At 43.6% G+C, this 26497-nt stretch overlaps 1 protein-coding gene across 1 annotated transcript in view; it reads right to left on the bottom strand.

Moving 5' to 3' along the window:
• camk4 (calcium/calmodulin-dependent protein kinase IV) overlaps nucleotides 1–26497 on the bottom strand; it is a 196647-nt gene that overhangs the window by 128866 nt on the left and 41284 nt on the right. The window contains exon 2 of the mRNA XM_067982948.1: nucleotides 1416–1494. Within this exon, the coding sequence (XP_067839049.1) occupies nucleotides 1416–1494 (79 nt within the window). The remainder of the gene's footprint in view (nucleotides 1–1415; nucleotides 1495–26497) is intronic.

Genomic DNA, 26497 nt, shown 5'->3' with positions numbered 1-26497 from the left:
TACTGCATTCAGTTATGGGCACCAAACCGCAGGAAAAGATATTTTGGCTTTGGAGGGGGACAGCGCAGATTCAGCAGCATTATACCAGGACTTAAAGAGTTAAATCACAAGGACAGGTAATATGAACTTGGTTTCTATTCCTTTGAATTTAGATGCTTTAAGGGTAATTGAATAGAGGTGTTTAAAATGATAAAGGGATTTGATAACGTCCTTACAGAGAAATTATTTCCTCTGGTGGGGGAATCCAGAAGAAGGGGGCATAATCTTAAATTTAGGAGTGAAACCAGGAAGCATTTTTTTCCACACAAAGGGTAGTGAACATCTGGAAGTTGCTCCCTCAAAAGGCTGTGGATCCTGGGTCAATTGAAATTTTCAAGACAGAGAGATAGATTTTTGTCAGGTAAGGGTATCAAGAGATATGGAGCAAAGGCAGGTAAATCAAGTTTTTTTTCATTCTTGGGCTGTGGGTGTCGCTGGCAAGGCCAGTATTTATTGCCCATCCCCAGCTGAGGTACAGATCAGCCATGATTGAATTGAATGGCAGAACAGGTGCGAGAGTCAACTCTTGTTCCTATGTTCCTAAACACTGCTAGTAAGAACGAGGAAGGCTCTGACTTTCCTCTGTTATATATCTGGATAAATCTCAGTTGGGTACAAAGCAGAGGAAAAAAATAAAGGGACCTGTGACTCTGGGTATCCGCCACCTCTTCATTGCAGGCGCAAGCATTCTAATTCATAGAAATGAGGCAGGAGCAACCTAGCAGCACCTCCCTGCGGGTATATCGGGCTGGTGCTCAAACGTAGGAACATCCAGAAGAAGTAGACCTCAGGTGTTATTCCCACCTCCCACAGGGTATGCTTCACCTGACTAGTGCCCAGGCAAAGGTGAGGGAGGAAAATCAGCCCTAACATATCCATTTCTAATGTTTTCAGAGAGTCAGTTCTCAAAACCGAAGAGACAAGCACAAAAGCATAGTAACTGTATGTCATCATTCATAAAGACAAATGGAACTGTTGGATCATAGAATTCATCCTTATACTACTTTATTCCATTATAGTTTAATTCAGTGGAACTCTCAATTAACCAGCAATTTCCATTATCCTCCTGGAGGTTCTCTTCTATTATGGCAGTTAAGGGAGGCTCCACTTTAATCAGAACTCAGTCTGTGTACTTACAGTTAACATTAAATACATGCGTGGATTCCTAATTCAAATGAAGCAAACTGGCATTTTAATCTGAATCTAATCTAGTCATACAGTTTTACACTGAAAATAATTCCATATTATTACATTGTGCAATGATCTGCATTTCCGTTTCCTGCCTTGCTTTTTACCTACCTAATTGCAAATACACCTCCTGTCCTATTAGCCCAAGATATAATAGCATTTCTTGTCTAAACAAAGTAAAGACTCACAGTTTTCTTCAGCATTTTCACAGCATAAAGCTTCTCAGTTCCCTTCTGTCTGCACTGACACACCACTGATGTAGCACCACTAAGTAACAGAAAATAAAATGTTTCAGTCGAGGTTATATATTATACTGATCATACATAACAAAACACCATTATTCATATTTAAATGGATGATAAATGGACACTTACAGTAATATTAAACTATATTATCAGTTCTTTCACTTTTCTGACCAGTTTAATGCTACATTGATTTTTTGAAGGGAACCTTGTACATCCGCTTTCTCCAGCATTTATTTTATCATTGGTGTAACAGGCAATGGGTTACTTGAGGCATTTTTTCAAGAAAATTACTGTGAAAATGTTGTGCATTTATCTTCCAACTGACAAACTGATGTGATGGCATTACTGATCAGCAAAATTTCTTTATAAAAAAGTCCATCATGATATTATGCTGCAGCACATTAGAAGAAAAGAAACAGCAAGAATGATGAGAAAGAAAAATATTTATCAATTAATATGCAAAAATACTTTACTAATATAGTGTGTGATGATGTGGACTCACGTACAGAAAAGTCTTGACTGAATATTTCCTAACGTTTCTAAATGTGTACTAAATGAAGAGAAATGATTAATTCTCGGAGTTCTGTTTGCCTTGCATTCAAAGAATATTACTGTGGTCTTATGAACGATTTTAACTTCCCACCCACCACTAAGCACTGCAGCAATTCAAGGAGAAAGACCATCACTACCTTCTCAGGGAAGCTAGGGTTGAGCAATGAAAGCAGCCTTACAAGTGTCGTCAACATCCTGAGAACAAATATAAAAATACCATGGGTACATGGCCTCTCACACTATCTGGGAAATTTTTATTTTGTGCGATAGTGTAAAATGGGTGATAGCGAATCAGCAGCCCATTTTACGTATCTCTTGATTTTTATTTCAAGTTGACTGAATATTTCCTAACATTTCTAAATGTGTACTAAATGAAGAGAAATGATTAATTCTCGGAGTTCTGTTTGCCTTGCATTCAAAGAATATTACTGTGGTCTTATGAACAAATCAGATCAAGCTTGAAATTGGACAGTCAATGTACACTGGCTCTTCCGAAACTTGATCTTACTTCCTGGGGATAAGCCACTGTGAAGGCTGCTGACATTGAGTCATGATGTGTGTATGATGACATCAGAATGCATGTACACATGACAGCTAAATTTACATGTACTGGAAAACATTTCCTACATTACCCTCAGGAAGGTCAACCAAATGTTTAAAGACTTCCTTAAGTATGTAATTCTACCTGCTTTTCTGGCAAAGTTCCAGCCATGCCCTCGCTCTACTATGCACTTTAAACTTGAAATGCGAAGACCACATTTACACAATTCCAGGTGTGAAATCCACAGTTGCTTGGGGTTTCACTTGCCTCTAGTGGAACCTACTCTGAGATCACTGGCCTTAATCTCTATTTACACAGCAACTTCAGCACTGCAGTACAATAAAAACTGCTTCATTCCAGTCGGTGCTGAAGCCATTGTATAACGCACCCTAAAAAAGGTACTGGATCACAAAACAGAACAGCTGAAATGTACATTTGTAATTTTACAAGGTATGATATCCAACAAGGAACACAGTGAATTTTTTTCAATGCTTTAACTGTTTTTTCAATCCAGCATCTCCACATGGCAGCTCCAGGAAGTTGTGGCAAAAAGCGAGAAAATCTGGTGGGATCCCAGGCCCAACGCCCCTGTTTACATGCAGCACCCAGAGGAGTAGGCAGTGGTGGTCCTGGGGGGCCAGGGAATCCTGATCGGGTAGTAAGGCAGTGGTAGACCCCAACAACTCCCCAATTTTCCAACATTCTCCACTGCAGTCCTGACTAATTTCAGCAGGGAATTAGGATGAAAATTTCTCCATCCCTCAGAAGTCTTTCTATGCTGAAAAACATATGGCCTAGAAATTAAATGGCTCCATGAACTGTTTTTCAAGCGCTAAATGGGCGCCTAAGCTGAAGGGATTCACAAAATTTCACATGTCCCCCCCCCCCACGCCACCGCGAAGATTGATTGGAGTTATTAAAGAAACCCTGGTGTGACTGTTTTAAAAAATCCAGGGTCTTTCAAAATGGCTGTGGTCAGACACATGGCCAAGGGCCTGCAGCATTTGAAATTGGATTCTCTTTGAACAATGCAGTTGTATTCATGCCCTGAGGCAAGCCATCAATGTTGCCGGCCTACACATCAAAATTTGAGCAGGAATAATCGCAGGATTAAAGGTAACCCATTAAGGAACATTCGGAACAATGGAGAGCAGTTATGGAACAGATCAGTACAGGTACTGGCCACTAATGTAAATGGGCCAAAATCGGGACCCCTTTTGTCTTACGTTTTCAAGCCCAAATCGGACAATGGAGCAAACTGATGAGGCGCGAAATTTACCCATTACCGGGAGGGTATAACTGGGGCTTCCCAGTATCTCTCTCTCTCTTCTCCGCCTCTTGGCCCGGTGTCCTGTCTGCCTGCTAGCAACTAAGAAGGAAGGCCATCCAGTAAACCTCGCAACCACATGTCGACGGCAGCAGCAGGGCACAGGGGCCAGGCCTTTTCATCTGTTTCACCGGTGAGCATTAATTTTCTGGCCGCCACAAGACAACCTAGCTAGGTGTAAGGGTGGGAGTTAAAGGGGTATTGCTAAAATTGTGCTTTTAGAATTTTCCCTCGATGTGTCCGTTTCTTCCACCCCGTTAAGTGTAAGACTGTATTGCATCCATAGCGATTTCTTTTATCTTCTGTATAATACTGTTTACCTTGTAGTTTTAGTTTTCTTATTAATAAACATTGGTTTTCCTTGTACCAATCCACTGGTCTGTTTGTCTGTCCTTGTTACCGCCCGATAAGTCCTCAGCTCAGAATCAGGAAGGGGAAAGCGATTCGCAACCGCACAGCGGGCAGGGCAGCTCAGAAAAAACATAACTGGCTGACCTATAATAAGCCCGAGAAACAGTAAAAACCCCTTACAGAAACTTCCAATATGGCGGGCAGGAAGTGTACGCCACATTACGAGCCAAAAGTACACTGCCAGTCATATTGGTATAGGCAATAAAACTGGTGTCCAGAGCCTAATGCATGCTCTGCTCACAGCATCCCAATTTTCCTGAGGGGTCCTAAAAGAGTGATAGGCCCTAGTTTCTACCCACCCTGGTACATTTGCAATGTACGCTGTGGTTTAGACCTTCAGTAGGTGGTAGACCTCGGCAACATTCAGTCACTGTCTCATGGGTCAGCTGAGCCAGTGACGTTGAACTCTACACACCCATTAGAATAGACTGTTATAAATTCCAGAATATCCCAATATAAGGATTTGAAAAGAGTAATAAACCCTGAGCCATCATTAGCAAGCTCCCAATGTTCCTACATTGGCAATGCTGAAATCACATGACAGTTCAGTTCAGCAAAAGTTCAGTTAAAACACTGATGTATTTTTCTACTGCAATAATTGCTTCTAGTTTGCCAATTTTATTCCTTAAGATTTTGCATTAGTGTACTTGAATTTCAGCTTTTTGTTTTTTGCTATTACTAACAGTCATTCCTTAATTGTGTTTCTTCTTTTTCTCACTTCTATATTTTTTGTTTGACTCTTTGTTGTCCACTTTAAGATAAACCTAACTATCCTTCCTCCAAAACCCTTTTGTGTTATCTGGATATCAGTTGGTTGTATTTTTCTGAACCATCTTGCCTTCAGGGTGGAGGAGCCAACAAAAACTCAAAAATGGGGGCGTAATGAAGCCCTATTTGGTTCATAGGGCTGGGATAATTGGAGCTTTCAAGACTGATATTGCTAGATTTTTGTTAGGTTACAGTAATAAATGATATGGAGCTAAGGTGGGTAAATGAAGTTGAAGTACAGATCAGCCAGGGTCTAATTGAATGGCAGAGCAGGCTTGAGGGGCTGAGTGGCCTACTCCTGTTCCTATGTATCAGACGGCACACCAATTTAGGGGGAAAAAAATCTGAAAAATTCCTCTTCGACCACCTTAGGTGATGAAAATTAGTCCAAGAGACCACCTTGACCTTGGTCAATGTTACACGGTAGCTACCTCTTGTACGAAGTGATCTCCGACCTAGCCAGAAACAGGTCCAGCTCTCGCCTGAAGAAATTCAACTTTTACCACAGTAGCCGGCAGCCTGTTCATTGGTCCATTATTCTCTGAGAAAAGAACAACCTCTTAATATCTAACCTTGTTCTGTCCTTACATAATTTGTAAGAGTGACCCCTGGCCCTCCCTAACCTACTTAGTTGAAACACAATCTAGTCTCTTCACCATCTTATAAACCTCGATCAAATCACCCCCAAGTCTACACTTTTCTCAAGTATAGCAATCCAGCTCTTTGAGCCTATCTGGGCAACTAAGATGCTTTAAACTAGGAATTAATCTTGCGGCCCTCCTCTGCACCCTTTCCAAAGCCTCAATATCACCCACCATGTGAGGAGACCAAAATTGAACATAGTATTCTAACCGAGTCAAAAACAAAATACTGCGGATGCTGGAAATCTGAAATAAAAACATAAAATGCTGGAGAAGCTCAGCAAGTCAGGCAGCATCTGTGGAGAAAGAATCAGAGTTAACGTTTCAGGTCGAAGACTTTTCGTCAGAACTGGAAGATGTTAAAAGAGTTAAAGTTTTTGAGCAAGTACAGTGCCAGTGTAGGTGGGGGGGGGGGGAGGGGAGGAAAGAACAAAAGGGAAGGTTTGTGGACACCTCATATTGTTCCTTCTATGTTTATCTGTGATTGGTGTCCCTTTACCAAGGATATTTATGCAGCTGCACATTCATCATTTTAAATAATTTAATACAAGACTGTAATTATCTTACCCTGTTTGAATTTTGCCTCTATTACCAACAGTTATAACCTTAGATTAAGGAGATAGAAACAATTATAACGGACTGAGATAACTTATATTCCATCTCCATAGCATTAGCTGCTTTTAGCATAAATAGAGCAGTGCAATTCCACTGCATGTAGAAGACAAAAGTGAAAGAAAAAATGATAATTACTTTTCATCCTCCTGACAGCCACCAGAGATAGCGAGGGACAATCTTGTGTGTGAATGCTAGATTGGGCAATTTAGCTTTTTGTTAATATTTGAAGTTTGTAACCATAGTACTTACTGCTGCCCTACAATGATCCTTCAATTGTAGTTATCAATAGCACTTAGCATGTAATGTATAAAATGGCTACTACTGACGGCAGTTCTTGCCAAATATTCTACAAGATTTTGAAATTATTCCATAGATATCTAAATTAACTTAAACAGACAGCTCCCTCCAATGCCTGAACGTATGGTTGAATGGATGGAAGGCCAGGCTGCCCATGCACCACAAGAGGTGCAGCCTGCAGCAAGAGCATCTCAGGACTTAGCCGCCATCAGATGACAGCCACCTCCATCCCAAGAGACTTCTAAACAAAAAACGTTGCCGCTCAGGTAGTACCTAGGAGCAGGATAAGCCTAGGTTTAATAAATCACACATCACAGACTGGCATCACGAGTAGTTATAGTAGCGCTAAAGTTGTATATGCAGACATTGTTCTTGGCAAACTTTGATCAGGTGGTATAAATGAGAGCTGTTTAAGTTGACACCCACAGAGAAACGTCTATAAATGATGACATATTCTTTGTGGAAATGGGGACAATTATACACAGGACTAAATCTCAATTTCCAGCTATTCATTCCTGTACAGTTTGATGCAAAACTTAATTCCAAAAGTGTGAAGCTCAATATAAACTTTCCTATGTCTGTGTGAAAAAGCATACGGCCACTAGTCAGATCTAGAGGATCTGAGATCTATTTACAAGTACCTACATAACCATGGGTGATTTTCTAAATACAATGGCAAATATCTATGATGCAGTGTGGAAAGGATAAATATGAATACATTCAAAAGTCTGATCTGGAGGGTTCATATTAGTGTAGGGAGGCTGAATTATTACCAATTTTTCACCAGCCTTTGGAATAGACATACACCCATAGTATATAGTGCTGTAAACTACACCAACATGATACTGTCTCTTAAATGCATTTAACGCACCTAGAATAGAGTATAAGACTTATTATTGCATATCCAATCAAACCAGAAGAGGTTTGAAACTTTGTGTCTTTGATGAATGTGATTAGGTCTGCCGTCATATCATTTTATGCTAATTTGCACTATGCATAATAGTGTAACACCCATGTGCTGTAATAAAGATGGGAGCAAGCTTTCACATAGTATCTGTGAGATTATCGTAGTTTATTTTTTCTTTTATGCTGCAACCTCTAATTTTGTTATCCTGTACACTGTAGTTATTTTTTTAATTCGTTCATGGGATGTGGGCGTCGCTGGCAAGGCCAGCATTTATTGCCCATCCCTAATTGCCCTTGAGAAGGTGGTCGTGAGCTGCCTTCTTTAAACGCTGCAGTCCGTGTGGTGAAGGTTCTCCCACTGTGCTGTTAGGAAGGGAGTTCCAGGATTTTGACCCAGCGACGATGAAGGAACGGCGATATATTTCCAAGTCGGGATGGTGTGTGACTTGGAGGGGAACATGCCGGTGGTGTTGTTCCCATGTGCCTGCTGCTCTTGTCCTTCTAGATGGTAGAGGTCGTAGGTTTGGGAGGTGCTATCGAAGAAGCCTTGGCAAGTTGCTGCAGTGCATCCTGTGGATGGTACACACTGCAGCCACTGTGTGCCGGTGGTGAAGGGAGTGAATGTTTAGGGTGGTGGATGGGGTGCCAATCAAGCGGACTGCTTTGTCCTGGATGGTGTCGAGCTTCTTGAGTGTTATTGAAGTTGCACTCATCCAGGCAAGTGGAGATATTTCATCACACTCCTGACTTATGCCTTGTAGATGGTGGAAAGGCTTTGGGGAGTCAGGAGGTGAGTCACTTGCTGCAGAATACCCAGCCTCTGACCTGCTCTCATAGCCACAGTATTTAATAGCTGGTCCAGTTAAGTTTCTGGTCAATGGTGACCCCCAGGATGTTGATGGTGGGGGATTCGGCGATGGTAGTGCCGTTGAGTATCAAGGGGAGGTGATTAGACTCTCTCGTGTTGGAGGTGGTCATTGCGTGGCACTTGTCTGGGTGAATGTCACTTGTCACTTATCAGCTTAAGCCTGGATGTTGTCCAGGTCTTGCTGCATGCGGGCACGGGCTGCTTCATTATCTGAGGGGCTGTGAATGGAACTGAACACTGTGCAATCATCAGCGAACATCCCCATTTCTAACCTTATGATGGAAGGAAGGTCATTGATGAAGCAGGTGAAGATGGTTGGGCCTAGGACACTGCCCTGAGGAACTCCTGCAGCAATGTCCTGGGGCTGAGATGATTGGCCTCCAACAACCACTACCATCTTCCTTTGTGCTAGGAATGACTCTGGCCACTGGAGAGTTTTCCCCCTGATTCCCATTGATTTCAATTTTACTAGGGCTCCTTGGTGCCACATTCGCTCAAATGATGCCTTGATGTCAAGGGCATTCACTCTCACTTCACCTCTGGAATTCAGCTCTTTTGTCCATGTTTGGACCAAGGCTGTAATGAGGTCTGGAGCCAAGTGATCTTGGCAGAACCCAAACTGAGCATCAGTGAGCAGGTTATTGCTGAGTAAGTGCCGCTTGATAGCACTGTCGACGACACCTTTCATTACTTTGCTGAGGGTTGAGGGTAGGCTGATGGAGCGGTAATTGGCCAGATTGGATTTGTCCTGCTTTTTGTGGACAGGACATACCTGGGCAATTTTCCACATTGTCAGGTAGATGCTAGTGTTGTAGCTGTACTGGAACAGTTTGGCTAGAGGCACGGCTAGTTCTGGAGCACAAGTCTTCAGCACTACAGCAGGGATGTTGTTGGGATCCATAGCCTTTACTGTATCCAGTGCACTCAGCCGTTTCTTGATATCATGTGGAGTGAATCGAATTGGCTGAAGACTGGCTTCTGTGACGGTGGGGATATCGGGAGGAGGCCGAGATGGATCATCCACTCGGCACTTCAGCCTTGTCTTTTGCACTCACGTGCTGGACTCTGCCATCATTGTGGATGGGGATGTTTACAGAGCCTCCTCCTCCCGTTAGTTGTTTAATTGTCCACCACCATTCACGACTGGATGTGGCAGGACTGCAGAGCTTTGACCTGATCCGTTGGTTGTGGAATCGCTTAGCTCTGCCTATAGCATGTAGCTTCCGCTGTTTAGCATGCATGTAGTCCTGAGTTGTGGCTTCACCAGGTTGGGACCTCATTTTTAGGTACGCCTGGTGCTGCTCCGGGCATGCTCTTCTACACTCCTCATTGAACCAGGGTTGAACAGGGTTAGCCCAGTACTGTTATGGGGACCAAAGGAAGCTGCAAGGGGATATTGATAAGATGGTGTATTGGCAAAACAGTAGTCGATGGAATTCAATGTCAGTAAATATTTTAAAAATTTAATAAATGTACTTTGAATGCAGGAAACCTGGGTGATATGGAACAGCAGAAGGATTTGGGAGTTCAGGTTCACAAGACATTAAAAGCAGGACCTCAAATGGAAAAGGCCACTAAAAAGCTAAAAAAATACTAGGTTTTAATGCAAGAGGTATGGGAGGTTAAATTGGGCTGTGCAGCGCCCGATTTTTAGGCGATTTGCGGTCACCTAAAACTCAAAGATTGGGTCCGAGCTCCGACAGGAAGTGTATAGGATGCCATCTTGGTAAAGGGGTTTGCGCACACACCACTAACGACCTCCGACAGCATGCAGAGCAAGGAGATGATGATGTGAATCAGTGTGCAATGCTGATTAGAAGGCACCGCTGCTATTTTGCAACTCCACACTCCAGCCCTATCTTAATCTCGCATAGCTGAACACGACGTTAAAGAGCATGAAGGATCCCCCACTAGTGCTATTTAAAGGGATCATGAAGTACTTACAGGTTAGTTACTGGATTACTTCTTCCGGCTGCTGATGTAATTTTACGCGTTTTTGGAGGATTCCTGTACTTGGCTAAAGTTTTAATACTCTCCAGAGAGTAGTTTGGCTGGTCTTACAGTACTTCTAGTGGCATTTAAAATATTGTGCTGAAAAAAGTTGCTTCCAGACATAGGTGACCTGGTAGGGCTTCCTGAGAATTGAACATGACTGGAAGAATGAAGAGAAGCCATGAAGAGCAGGACAAGCTGCTAGAAGATGGAGGAGGAGGTGGTTCAGGGCACTCAGCAAGAGGCCATATCTGCGGAGGGTCTTCAGGCAGCAATTCTCTTACCTCAAGTTCAGCGACGACTAGTACATCAGACATCTTTGGTTCCCAAAAGAGGTCATGACTGAAATCTGTCAACTGCTGCAGCCACAACTGCAGCCTCAAAATAGGGCAAGGGCAGCATTGCCAGTGGCTGTCAAGGTGACCGTGGCTCTTAATTTTTATGCCCCTGACTCCTATCAGGCTGCTGCTGGAGATATAAGCAACATCTCGCAGTTTGCAGTACACTGAAGTATAAGGGAGATCACTGAGGCTCTCTATGCAATGAGAAACACATTCATCTCATTCCCTCTCATCAGACACAAGCAGGAAGAGTGAGCACAAGGTTTTGCACGGATTGCAGGCTTCCCCATGGTGCAGCGGGCCATTGACTGCATGTGCATTACCTTGCATGCTCCTCATCTGAACTTGGACATATTCATTAACAGAAAGGGACTCCACTCCCTCAATGTGCAGCTGATGTGTGACCACAAGCAACACATCATGCAGGTAAATGCCCGCTATCCCGGCAGCAGTCATTATTCGTTCATTCTGCCGGTAGTCCTCTGTTCCATGTAGGTTTCAACCAGAATGACAAGTCAAAGGCTGGCTATTAGACAACAAGGATTATCCCCTCATGACATGGCTCACGACTCCAATCAGGAACCCACACATATGTGCACAGCAGGCCGACAATGAGAGCGATGCTGCCACATAGAACCTATAGAGAACAACATCAGCATCCTCAAGCAAAGTTTCCGCTGCCTGGATCACTCTGAAGGAGCCCTGCAATACTCAGCTGAGCGGGTATCGAGATTTGTGGTGTATGCTGCACGCTGCACAACCTGACCGTTATGAAGGATCAGCTCTTGCCACCAACCATCAGGCGAGAACTTGAGGAGCGTGAGCAAGGAGGAGGAGGAAGCGGAGGAGAAGGAAGAAGTACAAGACAAAGTGGGGGAAGAGGAAGAGAAAAGGAGGCTACAATGTTGACAGGCCCTTTCTGCCAGGGTTCTACGGGATCAGAATGTATATGAGCGATACCAGTAATCTCAATTACACCTTCCCGTTCACCAGCAGTCCCACACTCTTTATCTTTCCTCTCTCACTGACCATCACATCGTCCTCTTTATAATTACACATTGGTTCTTCCCTCAGTTTACCGGAGAAATAAAAACCACCACCAAATGTAAATTCAAATCCAGATTTATCAATTCACTCATTAAATAATGCATACAAAATGAAACTATTCACCTTTGTGCATTCCCTTAGTGCAGGTTCCTCTTCCATGGCGCCACTACCACTCTCCCGATGCAGCACCTCAGCAATCCTGATGATCTGTTTGAGAACAGATTGTTGGACTGCTGTGATGCCCTGGAAGCCCCTTTCAACAGTGGTACGCAGAGTCACGATGGCAGCAGTCTGAGATTTCAATGCAGCAGCCGGACCTTTGATGGAAGCTGTTTGTGCTGCAATGAAAGCTGTAACATTGGTCATCAGATGCTGCATCATGGTAGGCTCCACAGGTGTGCTGATGGAGGCAATCACCTTTTCCATGTTGGAAAGACATGGTCAAGCTCTGACCAAAGCACTGTTGGAGCTGGACTCCTCCATGCTCATTGACACTGTGCGCAGGCTTTCTGGCAGGCTTTCCAATGCACCAAGCATTTGGTTGTGTACGCCCATCAATCTTCTTCTGCATCCTGGCTCATCAGAGTCCTCACTTGACTCCTCTGCAGCAGAACTAATGTGCAACATCACCCTCCAGCGAGCTCGCATCTTCAGTATCCTTTCCCACCGCCCTAGCTTCTGCGCACTTGTGTCCGGTGTCTCGGCCCATGTGGCTCCCTCCTGTACCCTAGCCTCTAACGGAGTCTCTAAGCTGGTGGCTGCGAGTGTAAAATCAAGTGGGAGAGGGTTGTCCTAAGAGGGGAGAATGAGTAGAATCTCTGGAGTTTAGAAGAATGAAAGGTGATCTCATTGAAACAATTAGGATTCCGAGAGGGCTTGCTGCGTAGATGCTGTTTCCCCTGGCTGGAGAGTCTAGAACGAGGGGGCATAGTCTCAGGGCTAAGGATTGGCCATTTAGGACTGTGATGAGGAGGAATTTTTTCACTCAGAGGGTTGTGAATCTTTGGAATACTCTACCACAGAGAACTGTGGATGCTCAGTCATTGAGTATATTCAAGGCTGAAATCGACAGATTTTTGGACCCCAAGGGAATCAAGGGATAAGGGGATCAGGCAGGAAAGTGGAGTTGAGGTCGAAGATCAGCCGTGATCTTATTGAATGGAGGAACAGGCTTGCGGGATCGTATAGCCTACTTCTGCTCCTATTTCTTATGATCTTATGAGTGACGGTGTCTCTTCACCATCACTGTCTTCTTCCTCTTCCTCCTCTGACTGGGAAAGCTCCCGTTCCTGGATATCTGAAATTAAAAAGGGTCAAGGTTTGGGTTGTGGTGAGAGGAGAGGAGAAAGTAGGAAGTGTGTATTTGCACCATCTGCAGTTTGTGAGTCAGGAAAGATTGAGGGATGAGGGTGAAGTGGGAAGAGAGAAGGAGGATTAGGAATGCAGAGACCCTCATCATCGATCCTTCCTGTGCCGCCAGTGGCCACGGCTTCAGCGATGCCTTTTCCCATGATGGCCAGCACTGTCTCCTCCACGTGGGTTAAAAGTGTAGGCGCGCTTGTCCTCCTCCAGTTTATTGTTGCTGCCTCCTGTTATGCACCATCTTCTCCTGCAAGAAAGAGGGAAGTGTGTCAGTGAGTGTCCTGCAAGATGTTTGGGTGATGTGGTTGTCATGGTTGAATAGCTGCAAGTGTGTATGAGCTATGAGTTGTGGGTGTGAGGCTTGCAACAGTGATAAGTGTGTGAGAGTGAGGTAAACCATATGAATTGAAGGGTTGAGTGTAGTGAATTGAGCAGTGAATAAGGCTAGTGGTGCAGTTGGTAGGATGTGCCATTTGAACAATGAACTCACTCACCTTGATAACTCGTGTCAGATCACTGACCTTCTTCCTGCACTACATCCATGTTCTTGGAGCCATGGTCCTGGTATTGACCTCCGCCACTACTTCCTCCCACTGCCTCCTGCCTCCCTGTGGATACAGGATATCTCTCCTTCTCTCCACCTCTTGCACCAAAGCCTCCAGTTTATTATCAGAAAACCTTGGTGCATGCTGTCTCGCATGTTCACCTCCCCTTTAAGAGGTACAGATTGCCTTTAAGTAGCACTGGCCACTCGCAATATCGGGCCTCCTGCTGATGCGCTCAGCCAATGAACAGCGCAGAGAGCGCTGGCTGCACGCAGCCATCATGTAAAACAGCAGGCAGCATGAATTTAATGTGCTGCCTGCAGTGCAATGAATGGGGGTGGGTTAATCGAGTACCGTGATCCCCAAGCCAGTTTTCGGGAGTTATCCAATTTAATAATTTAACCATTGAATATGAAAGTCGAGATGCAGTTGAATCTACATAAAACCTTAATAGTACCAGAGATGGAGCACTGCATGTAGTTTTCGGCTCTACACTATAGGAAGGATTTTGAGTTAATAGAGAGAGTTAAATGAACTGCAGGTTCAAATTCAAACTGGAAGGTATGACATGATAGCTATTACTGAGACATGGCTGCAGGATGGTCAGGATTGGGAACTAAATATACCGGGTTAAAAGGTCTACAGGAGAGATAGGGAAAATGGAATGGGGGAGGAATAGCCTTAATGATTAGAGATGAAATCACTTCATTGATAAAGGAGGATATAACGAGAGGTAAGCAGCCAATAGAGACCTTATGGGTTGAATTGAGAAATAGGAAAGGATCTAAGACTATGGTGGGAGTTGTGTATAGGACCCCTGGCAGCAGCTCTGAAGTGCTAGATTGTATAAATGCAGAGATTAGACAAGTGTGTAAGAAAGGCATAGTGGTCTTAATGGGGGACTTTAACCTTCACATAGATTGGGAAAAGCAGACTAGCAACTGTCAGAAAGGCAGTGAATTTCTTGAGTGTGTCCAGGATAGTTTTCTACGGCAGTATGTCCTAGAGGCAAAAAGGGAGCAAGCCATACTAGATTTAGTAATGAATAATGAACCAGATTTAGTTAATGGCTTAACTGTACGCGAACATCTATCCAATAGCGATCATAACATGATCAAGCTCAACGTAATGTTTGAAAGGGGAAAAAAGTGAATCAGCTGCTAAGATTCTAGACTTGGCTAAAGCCGACTTCAATGGGATGAGGCAGAGACTGTCCACAGTAAACTGGGCAAATCTGTTAATGGCTAAAACGACTGAAGATCAGTGGGAAATGTTTAAAGAAACATTTAACGTGATACAGAACCGGTTTATACCCCTGAAGGGCAAGAACTCTACTTGCCAAAAAAAACAGCCATGGACAACTAAAGAGGTAAGGGACAGTATAAGACATAAGGAAAGGACATACAAAAAGGCAAAAAATGGCACAGATCCTGGCGAATGCGAAAGGTACAAAGATCAACAAAGGGTCACAAAACAGATAGTAAGAGCTAGAAAAAGAGTATGAAAAGAAACTTGCAAGGGATATCAAAAACAATACGAAGAACTTTTATAGTTATATTAGGAAAAAGAGGGTGGTCAGGAGCAGTGTTGGCCCCTTAAAAACTGAAAGTGGGGATATTGTCATTGACAATGGGGAAATGGCGGACATGTTGAACAATTACTTTGCGTCAATATTTACAGTTGAAAAAGAAGATAGCATGCTGGAAATCCCAAGAAAGCTAATATTGAATCGGGGACAGGGACTCTATAAAATTAACATAAGTAAAGCAACAGTAATGAAGAAAATAATAGCACTAAAGAATGACAAATCCCCAGGACCAGATGGTTTCCATCCCAGACTTTTAAATGAAGTAAGTGAGCACATTGCAGATGCCCTAACTATAATCTTTCAAAGTTCTCTAGATTCAGGAACTGTCCCTCCAGATTGGAAAATTGCACATGTCACTCTGCTTTTTAAGAAAGGAGAGAGAGGGAAACCAGGGAATTATTGACCAATTAGCCTAACATCTGTTGTGGGGAAAATGCTGGAGTATATAATTAAGGATAGGGTGACTGAACACCTCGAGAATTTTCAGTTAATCAGAGATAGCCAGCATGGATTTGTGAAAGGTAGGTCGTGCCTGACAAACTTGACTGAATTTTTTGAAGAGGTGATTATAGTGGACAGGGGAATGTCAATGGATGTTATTTATATGGACTTCCAGAAGGCATTTGATAAGGTCCCACATAAGAGACTGTTAGCTAAGATAGAAGCCCATGGAATTGAGGGAAAAGTACGGACTTGGTCAGGAAGTTGGCTGAGCGAAAGGCGACAGAGAGTAGGGACTCACATTGGCAGGATGTGACTAGTGGAGTCCCGCAGGGATCTGTCTTGGGGTCTCAATTATTCACAATATTTATTAACGACTTAGATGAAGGCATAGAAAGTCTCATATCTAAGTTTGCCGTGACACAAAGATTGGTGGCATTGTAAGCAGTGTAGATGAAAACATAAAATTACAAAGTGATATTGATAGATTAGGTGAATGGGCAAAATTGTGGCAAATGGAATTCAATGTAGACAAATGTGAGGTCATCCACTTTGGATCAAAAAAGGATAGAACAGGTACTTTCTAAGTGGTAAAAAGTTAAAAACAGTGGATGTCCAAAGGGACTTAGGGGTTCAGGTACATAGATCATTGAAGTGTCATGAACAGGTGCAGAAAATAATCAAGAAGGCTAATGGAATGCTGGCCTTTATATCTAGAGGACTAGAGTACAAGGGGGCAGAAGTTATGCTGCAGCTACACAAAACCCTGGTTAGACCGCACCTGGAGTACTGTGAGCAGTTCTGGGCACCGCACCTTCGGAAGGACATATTGGCCTTGGAGGGAGTGCAGCGTAGGTTTACTAGAATGCTATCCGGACTTCAAGGGTTAAGTTACGAGGAGAGATTACACAAATTGGGGTTGTATTCTCTAGAGTTTCGAAGGTTAAGGGGTGATCTGATCGAAGTTTATAAGATATTAAGGGGAACAGATAGGGTGGATAGAGAGAAACTATTTCCGCTGGTTGGGGATTCTAGGAGTAGGGGGCACAGTCTAAAAATTAGAGCCAGACCTTTCAGGAGCGAGATTAGAAAACATTTCTACACACAAAGGGTGGTAGAAGTTTGGAACTCTCTTCCGCAAACGGCAATTGATACGAGCTCAATTGCTAAATTTAAGTCTGAGATAGATAGCTTTTTGGCAACCAAAGGTATTAAGGGATATGGGCCAAAGGCAGGTATATGGAGTTAGATCACAGATCAGCCATGATCTTATCAAATGGCGGAGCAGGCACGTGGGGCTGAATGGTCTACTCCTGTTCCTATGTACAGCACAGATGCATTAGGATGCAGCCTGGTGTGAGGAAATCCAAATACGAAGAATGACTTGAAAAATGGAGCTGTTTTCATTAGCTGAGAGCAGACTAAGGGGTGTTTAAAACTATGAAAGTAAGTGACAAAGTAGGCAAATACAGACTGTTTCCACTGGTTGAGTGGGTATTGATATGATTAAATGTAAAAGATTTTCTTTATTTGTTCATGGGATGTGGGCGTTGCACATCCCTAATTGCACTTGAGAAGATGGTCGTGAGTCACCTTCTTCAACCGCTGCAGTCCGTGTGGTGAAGGTTCTCCCACAGTGCTGTTAGGAAGGGAGTTCCAGGATTTTGACCCAGCAACGATGAAGGAACGGCGATATATTTCCAAGTCGGGATGGTGTGTGACTTGGAGGGGAACGTGCAGGTGGTGGTGTTCCCATGTGCCTGCTGCTCTTGTCCTTCTAGGTAGTAGAGGTCGCGGGTTTGGGAGGTGCTGTCGAAGAAGCCTTGGCGAGTTGCTGCAGTGCATCTTGTAGAGGGAGTGAATGTTTAGGGTGGTGGATGGGATGCCAATCAAGCGGGCTGCTTTGTCCTGGATGGTGTCGAGCTTCTTGAGTGTTGTTGGAGCTGCACTCATCCAGGCAAGTGGAGTGTATTCCATCACACTCCTGACTTGTGCCTTGTAGATGGTGGAAAGGCTTTGGGGACTCAGGAGGTGAGTCACTCGCCGCAGAATACCCAGCCTTTGACCTGCTCTTGCAGCCACAGTGTTTATATGGCTGCTCCACTTAAGTTTCTGGTCAATGGTGACCCCCAGGATGTTGATGGTGGGGGATTCGGCGATGGTAATGCTGTTGAATGTCAAAGGGACGTGTTTAGATTCTCTCTTGTTGGAAATGGTCGTTGCCTGGCACTTGTCTGGCGCGAATGTTACTTCCCACTTATCAGCCTAAGCCTGGATGTTGTCCAGGTCTTGCTGCATGCGGGCTCGGACTGCTTCATTATTTGAGGGGTTGCGAATGGAACTGAACACCATGCAATCATCAGTGAACATCCCCATTTCTGACCTTATGATGGAGGGAAGGTCATTGATGAAGCAGCTGAAAATGGTTGGGCCAAGGACACTGCCCTGAGGAACTCCTGCAGCAATGCCCTGGGGCTGAGATGATTGGCCTCCAACAACCACTACCATCTTCCTTTGTGCTAGGAATGACTCCAGCCACTGGAGAGTTTTCCCCGATTCCCATTGACTTCAATTTTACTAGGGCTCCTTGGTGCCACACTCGCTCAAATGCTGCCTTGATGTCAAGGGCAGTCACTCTCACCTCACCTCTGGAGTTCAGCTCTTTTGTCCATGTTTGGATCAAGGCTGTAATGAGGTCTGGAGCCAAGTGATCCTGGCGGAACCCAAACTGAACATTGGTGAGTAGGTTATTGGTGAGTAAGTGCCACTTGATAGCACTGTTGACGATACCTTCCATCACTTAGCTGATGATTGAGAGTAGACTGATGGGGCTGTAATTGGCCGGATTGGATTTGTCCTGCTTTTTGTGGACAGGACATACCTGGGCAATTTTCCACATTGTCGGGTAGATGCCAGGGTTGTAGCTGTACTGGAACAGCTTGGCTAGAGACGCAGCTAGTTCTGGAGCACAAGTCTTCAGCACTACAGCCGGGATGTTGTCGGGGCCCATAGCCTTTGCTGTATCCAGTGCACTCAGCTGTTTCTTGATATCACGTGGAGTGAATCAAATTGGCTGAAGACTGGCTTCTGTGATGGTGGGGATATCGGGAGGAGGCCAAGATGGATCATCCACTCAGCCCTTCTGGCTGGAGATGGTTGCAACCGCTTCGGACAGAGAGCAGGGAAAACCTTTTCACATAGAGTCGTGGGACATTGAAAAGCGCTACCAGAGTTAGTGATTGAAGCAGAGACCATGTCAATATTTAAGAAAAGTTTGGATAGGTGATTGAAGGAAAGGGAAATAAAGGAATATGGAAACAAGGTGGGCATATGAAATTAGGACTATTACTTGTGTGGAAAATAAATACCAATATGGACTGGTTGGTCCAAATGGCTTGTTTCTGTGTTCTAATTGCTATATAATTTTGTGTGACTATTTTCTTTACATGGGCGAATTTGATTACATGCAATTTCTTTTCATTGTGAATGGCAACATGCAACAGGTGTCACTTGTACATTCATAAACAATATAAAACCTTATATAGCCGGGATTCTCTTTCTTTTCTGTAGCCTATATTTAAAAGATGTGTATGCCATAATTAAATGCACTGAAACTTTGATTATTTAATTTCAGACCCCAACTCAAAAAATAGTTATTTTGAAAAAACTTACTGTCATTCTTTAATATTAATTTAATTACCTACTATTGTCAGGACCACCATTTTGCAGTCTAAACTTTAAACAACTAGGCTATCTCAACAAATATTCCATGCAACAATGTCTTTATATGTAAAAGAGCCATCTACTGGTTAGAGATAGGATTGGTATAAAAAGGGGGTGAAATTCTGCTTCCATATACACAGCGCAGAAATTGCACGAGAGGTGCATCAAAAAAACACTTCCCAATGTTTTCTAACCCAACAGCACAGGGGTGCAGGAGTTGCATACTGCTCTATGTCACAAGCCTCATTAAACCTCTGAAATGTAGTTAAATTAAGGCATGTCATCTGCCCTACAAATTCCGGTGGTTCATGCCAGGAATGCAAGATCAGTATGCACAAAACACAGATGCGGGTACAGAGACACTGCAAGTCTCTGCCTGAACCTCTTAAAGCTGTACTGCTCTCTGACTGGTATTATTTTTGCTTTTGTTACTTTTTAAGAGCATTGGTGTTTGGTCCATTTCAGTTTCAGCTACTATTTTATTTTTCCTTTTCCTCCTATTACCATCCAGCACTCTCAGATGTTTAACCATACCCTCTGGTGAGATAGGCATGTCTTTGGAATTCCTGTCCTCTGGGAAATGGAGGGCAAGAAGAATTTCCAGTGGGTTCACAAGCTGATTACGGATGAGGATAGTCATTTTCCATGTTAAGTCAGCCATCCCAATGGACGTAAAGTCTGTCCCCCTCCATTTCAGCACCCAATTGCTTCTTAAATGATTCCAGCATCTTTGCCTCAACTATTCTGTCTGGGAATCCATTCCGTGTGCTCATCACTGTGTGTGTGTGTGTGTGTGTGTGTGTGTGTGTGTGTGTGTAGAAAAACTGATATCAGTCCTAAATTTGCCATTTATTAATTTGAACCAATAGACCTTTGTTCAACTTCTGCAATTTAGTTTGCCTTTTCCATACTATTAACTATCTAACATATCTCTATAAAGTCACCTTATATATGCCCAAGTTCCTCCAGTCTTTCCTCATAACTCAGATCATTGACACTAGGGATCAGCCTCATAGTTCATCTTTCTACTGCTTCCAGAGTCCGAATGTCTCCTTTGTATCTCAGTGACCAGAAATGGACACAGTACTCGAGGTGTGATCTCACCAGAGCACTAAACAGTTTTATCATCACTTCCTATAGTTGTATTCTAATTCTCTGGCTATATAGTTCAACATTTCTTTGGCTTTGAATCGACATGTTGTGCATTGAGTCTATGAAGACTCGCAGGTCCCTTTCAACTTTATCCTTAACTATTTCAACACCATTCATGGAGTATGTGTGTCGCCCATTTTTCATTCCAATGTGCAATTCTTTACAGAAGACCACATCAAATTTCATGTGCTATTGTTCTGCCAACGTATATTTTTTTACCAACTCGTTTTGCAATTTCTGAGCTGCCTCTTTCAAATCTATTGCTCCTTAGTTTTGCAAATTTGACCAATTTGAATTGAGTTATTGAATCCAAGTCATTGATATAAATTTATAAACATCTGCTTGTAGCTGAAACAGATGGCACAGACCCACCATTACCTAGGTATAGTCCATAAATCCCACTTCCTTGGGTACATCACAGGAGACTTGATGAGCAAGGCCATTCTCCAGATTGGTATTTAACCCTTAAGATTGCAACGGTTGTTCCAGCAGAAAAGTGGTCGGGAGGTTGAAAGAGCACTGTAATACACTGCTGCACAACCTGCATGCCAACCTGGGTGTTAGTGAGTGCATATGCATCATACAGCTAGGTTGATCTAAAATAAGTTTTGGCCTTGAAAGATGCGAGTGTGGCAAGATTTACAATTCTAAATTGCATTTTAAAGTTATGCCCTCTTGAAGTACGACCGCATGAAATCGAACAATGAGCTGTTAGGTTGATGAGGGCTTGGCATTGGTGAGGGAATACATGGGAACAGGCAATACTTTGTGGGAAGCAGCCTTTGAGCCATCCACGAGATACATGGTACATTTCCTTGTCCGATTCCTTTAAGTGTGCTGTCTTCTTCTCCATCTGTTGCCAGGTTCCGCAATTGGCATCTAGAATGTTGAGTCTACTTACCATCTGCTACCAGGAATGGTGCCTGGTGTCCTCTGGGAAAGGTGCCCTTCAGTGCCGAATTGGACAATCCTCCACACACCCATCTCATGAAGATGAATGTTAGCCATTGCTCAAACAGGGGGTCAGGTACTGTGCCACTCCTTTCCTTGTTCACAGAATCTGTTTTGTACCTCTACATTGGATTTCCTTTCTCGGCCTTTATGCCTAACATTCCTCCCTCTCTCCCAGCCTTAGCGAAAGCTAAAAAATATCTGAAATTGATTTTGAAGTTTGACAAAGGCTGAAATAAATATTTGTCCCCAGATGAAAGCACTTACTTTTAATGTGCACATCCCTTTGATTTGCATCTGCTGGCCAGAAATTCTAATTACCCTATTGAGATTGCTCCCTGCACAAAAGCAAAACTGCATTAGCCACTATGCATAATTATTCGAATAAGCCGGAGAGGAAATTTCAGATCTGTCAGTGCACTGCTTCACTAGCATTGGCTGCACCAGCAATGTGTCTTCAATTGTGCCAGAGTGGAACATCAGCCTCTTAATGCCCCGATTTTATCTCAGGACAGCAGTGGTGCAGGTGGGAGCTGAGGTGGCCAGCAAACTGTCCCGATCTTGGCAACGTGAGGCCTGGGAGATTTTTGGGATTGGCAATAAATACTGCCCTATCCAGCAAATGAAAATGAAAAAAACTCCCCGGCCTCATCTACATAGATTCCATGAGTCTCCTGCCCAAAACCGGTGAGAAGCACAGCTGGCCAGCGGGTGGTAGAGGGATGTCAGTCAGCAAGAGGCTGCTGCCGAAGACTGCTCCTTCCATCCCCTGCACTCTGATAAGTGGGTGCAAGGTGATTCGGGAGGGCCTCACAATCAGGGGTGGGAGCGGAAGCCCAGGGCCAGGGAGGCCTAAACTTTCCCTGTAGGGCTTGGAGGAGCACTCCTGCCCCTCCTGGCCTCGCTAGGAAAGTCAAAAAAAAAGAAATAAACGTATTTTTTTGGCCTCTTCTGGCTCTGACTCCTCTTCCTGCCAGGTTGTTCGGGCAGGAAATCCACAATAGCTCCCTCACACAGGTTTCATGTTAAAATTACAGTCGGATCACGATAACATCATCAGAGCTTGATCTACATATTTAAAGAATTACCCCACCAGTTCCCATCTTTCTGATGAGAAGAGCAGTTTAAAATCAGAACCCGTGAGAAGACAGTGCAATCTCGGCGGGCAAATCCCATGGACGATCCCAAGGTAAAATTGCCCTTAAGTGCCTGAAAGACACTTAGGCCTGATGGCAGTCTCTTTAAAATCTTCAAAGGAATGAAGCTGGGGCCTCAAAATTGTGGAGGCCTCTTCACCGCCGGAGTTTGCAGCCGACCAGCATACCCTGCCAGTCGGTCACCTTAAAGTCAAAATAGACTGTAGGAACCGATCTCTGCACTGGAGTGGGTAGGCCTAAGGCTCACTCAATATTGGGCCTTGGGCCTCATTTATACGAGGCTGACAAACTGCAGACTGGGCATCCCCAGGCAACTTGCTGGTGAAGAGGATTTCAATTTCAGACCGCTGAGTTCAGGGCAGCTCAACTTTACAAAGGGGGCCTCAAACAGACGTCGGCCCCCTATTTGCGTACGCAAAGGGGCTAACACCGGTTTCAGGCATGGGCCCTGGATGCCTCTTTTTCTGCCTGTACCAATATGGCAATGTTTCAGATCAGCCATGATTTCATTGAAAGGCAGAACAGGCTTGAGGGCTGAATGGCCTATTCCTGTTCCTATGTTCTATGAGTGCACCGCCACAGTGGATGCTTAAACGCTCGCTTTACAGCTGAAAAATGGGCACACGCCACCAAATTTCTAAGCTAACATACCTTTTGAAGCAATAGGTCATGCATCACGAATTTGAAGTTCTTTAAGAAGGTAACTAAATTAGTGAATGAGAACTATGAACCGGATATAAATTACTGGGTGTCATTTTCACTTTCAGAAGCAGTGGAAAATTGTCAGTAGCAGCACTAGCTGTCCTTATATACGCAGCCTGATTTTCTTTTCCATTGAAGTCCACAGCCTTCGATCTGCTACCACCAGTTTACCATCGATGTGAAAATTAACCCCACTTAGTTTTCCAAAACCATAAAAGCTTCACCTGTAAGACTTTAAAATATTAAAGAATGAAAGACTAGGAAGAGTACTTTCGGTTGTTCGTTACGTTTTTTTATATATATAAATTTCTTAAATAAATAGTGAATCATTTATTTTCTTCCACAGCCTGACACAATCGAAAGATGTGACAGAGCTCCCTTGAGTGCAGGGTGTTGTAGATAGTATCCATATGGACATCGGGGTTTTTTATATCAATCCCATCACCAATATGAACAGAAACAATTGACAACCATTAATCTTCAGATGGTATCTGACCACAAAAACATCTTTATGCATGTTATTTGACAATATCAAGCAAGCAGCCATATTTCTTCATTATACGGCAGTGTCCACGTTTGTTGAAGGAAAAGAAACAGTGAGAAATTAGTTCTTATGAGACGAAAGAAAGACTGAATAGGCTGGGGCTCTTTTCTCTAGAGAAAAGAGAAGCACTGAGGGGTGACCTAATAGAGGTCTTTAAAATTATGAAGGGATTTGATAGGGTAGACATAGAGAAAATGTTTCTGCTTGTGGGGCAATCCAAAACTAGGGGTCACAAATATAAGATAGTCACTAATGAATAATTCAGGAGAAACTTCTTTACCCAGAGAGTGGTTAGAATGTGCAACTTGCTACCACATGGAGTAGTTGAGGCAAAAATAGTATAGATGCATTTAAGGGGAAGCTAGATAAGCACATGAAGGAGAAAGGAATAGAATATTATGCTGCTAGGGTTAGATGCAGTAAGGTGGGAGGAGGCTCGTGTGGAGCATAAACACTGGCATAAACCAGTTGGGCCAAATGGCCTGTTTCTGCACTGTAATTTCTATCTAATTCTGTGAGAGCTAACCTCTGCATCTATGGCTGCTGACTCTACTGAGAAACCACTAACAGAGAAGCATCTCAAGTTGGTTGCTGTTTCTTAGTCGCCACCTACACATGCAAGAAAATTGTACCAGCAAGAAGGCAATGGTACTCCCTGCATTGTACGGGAGTTCCCAAGTTATGTTTTACCATGCTTGGCGAGCCCCAAAAGAAATAAGTGCAACAGTGAGACGAACACTTAACTTTGTCTTCCTCCTGATACCAGCAAGCTTCCTTGATGTCAGCCGTGGCTCAATGGTAGCACTCTTGCCTCTGAGTCAGATGGTCATAGGTTCAAGCCCCACTCTAGAACTTAAGCACATAATCTAGGCTGACGGTCAGTGCAGTATTGAGGAAGTGCTTCATCGTCAGAGGTGCCATCCTTCGAACAAAACATTAAATCGAGGTTCCCTCTGCCTGCTCAGATGGATGTAAAATATCCCACGGCACATTTTGAAGAAAAGTTATGAGCTCTACCAGTGCCTTGGGAAACATTTATTCCTCAACCAATACCACCAAAAACAAATAGATTAACTGGTCATTTATACAGTTTGCTGTTTGTGGCATCTTAAGAACATAAGAAATAGGGGAAAGAGCAGGCCATACGGCCCCTCGGGCCTACTCTGCCTTTCAATAAGATCATGGCTGATCTTCAACCTCAATTCCACTTTCGTGCCCTATCCCCATATCCCTTGATTCCCTTAGTGTCCAAAAATCTTTCGATCTCAATCTTGAATATACTCAATGACTGAGCATCCACAGACCTCTGGGGTTGAGAATTCCAAAGATTTACAACCATCTGAGTGAAGATATTTGTCTTCATCTCAGTCCTAAATGGCTGACTCCTTATCCTGAAACTATGACCCCTAGTTCTAGACTCTCGAGAAACAGCCTCTCAGCAAAATTCCTGTAGCATCTTGCTATGCTCAAATTGGCTGCTGTATGCATCAACAAAAACAGAACTACACTTCAGAAGTAAGTCCTCGGTTGTAAAGCACTTGGTGAGGTTCTGAGGATGTGAAAGGCGCTACATGAATGCAAGTTCTTTCTTTCCTCATTTGCAACCAAGTGTGAGGGATCTGGGCCTTCCACGCAGATTCCACAAGTTCTTATACCGGAGGGGGAACCAGTGGATGTAGTATATTTGGATTTTCAAAAGGCATTTGATGAGGTACCACACAAGAGGTTGTTACACAAGATTAGGGCTCCTGGGATTGGAGGTAATATATTAGCATAGATTGAGGATTGGTTAACGAACAGAAAATGGAGAGTAGGAATAAACGGGTCATTTTCAGGTTGGCAGGTTGTAACTGGTGGCGTGCCCAAGGATCAGTGCTTGAGCCTCAGCCGTTGACATTACATATCAATGACTTAGATGGGGGAATGAGTGTAATATATCCAAGTTTGCCGACGATACAAAGTTAGGTGTGAAAGTAAGCTGTAAGGAGGACGCAAAGAGGCATCAAAGGGACGTGGACAGGTTAAGTGAGTGGGCGAGAAGATGGCAGATGGAGTATAATGTGGGAAAATGTGAAATTATTCACTTTGGTAGGAAGAACAGAAAAACAGAATATTTTTTTAAAGGCAAGAGGCTAAGAAATGTTGGTATTCAGAGGGATTTGAATGTCCTTTAAATGAATCACAGAAAGTTAACATGCAGGTATGGCAAGCAATTAGGAAGCCAAATGGTAGGTTAGCCTTCATTGCAAGGGGGTTGGAGTATAAGAGTAAGGAAGTCTTGCTGCAATTATACAGGGCTCTGGTGAGACTACACTTGGAGTACTGTGTACAGTTTTGGTCTCCTTACCTAAGGAAGGATATACTTGCCTTAGAGCGGGTGCAATGGAGGTTCACTAGGTTGATTCCTGGGAAGCGAGGGTTGTCCTATGAGGAGAGATTGAGTAAAATGGGCCTATACTCTCTGGAGTTTAGAAGAATGAGAGGTGATCTCATTGAAATGTATAAGATTATGAGGGGGCCTGACAGGGTAGATGCTGAGAGTTTGTTTCCCATG

Source organism: Heptranchias perlo, chromosome 4, assembly GCF_035084215.1.
Source record: "Heptranchias perlo isolate sHepPer1 chromosome 4, sHepPer1.hap1, whole genome shotgun sequence".
NCBI classification, from domain to species: domain Eukaryota; kingdom Metazoa; phylum Chordata; class Chondrichthyes; order Hexanchiformes; family Hexanchidae; genus Heptranchias; species Heptranchias perlo.
This window is presented reverse-complemented; position numbering and strand designations above follow the sequence as displayed.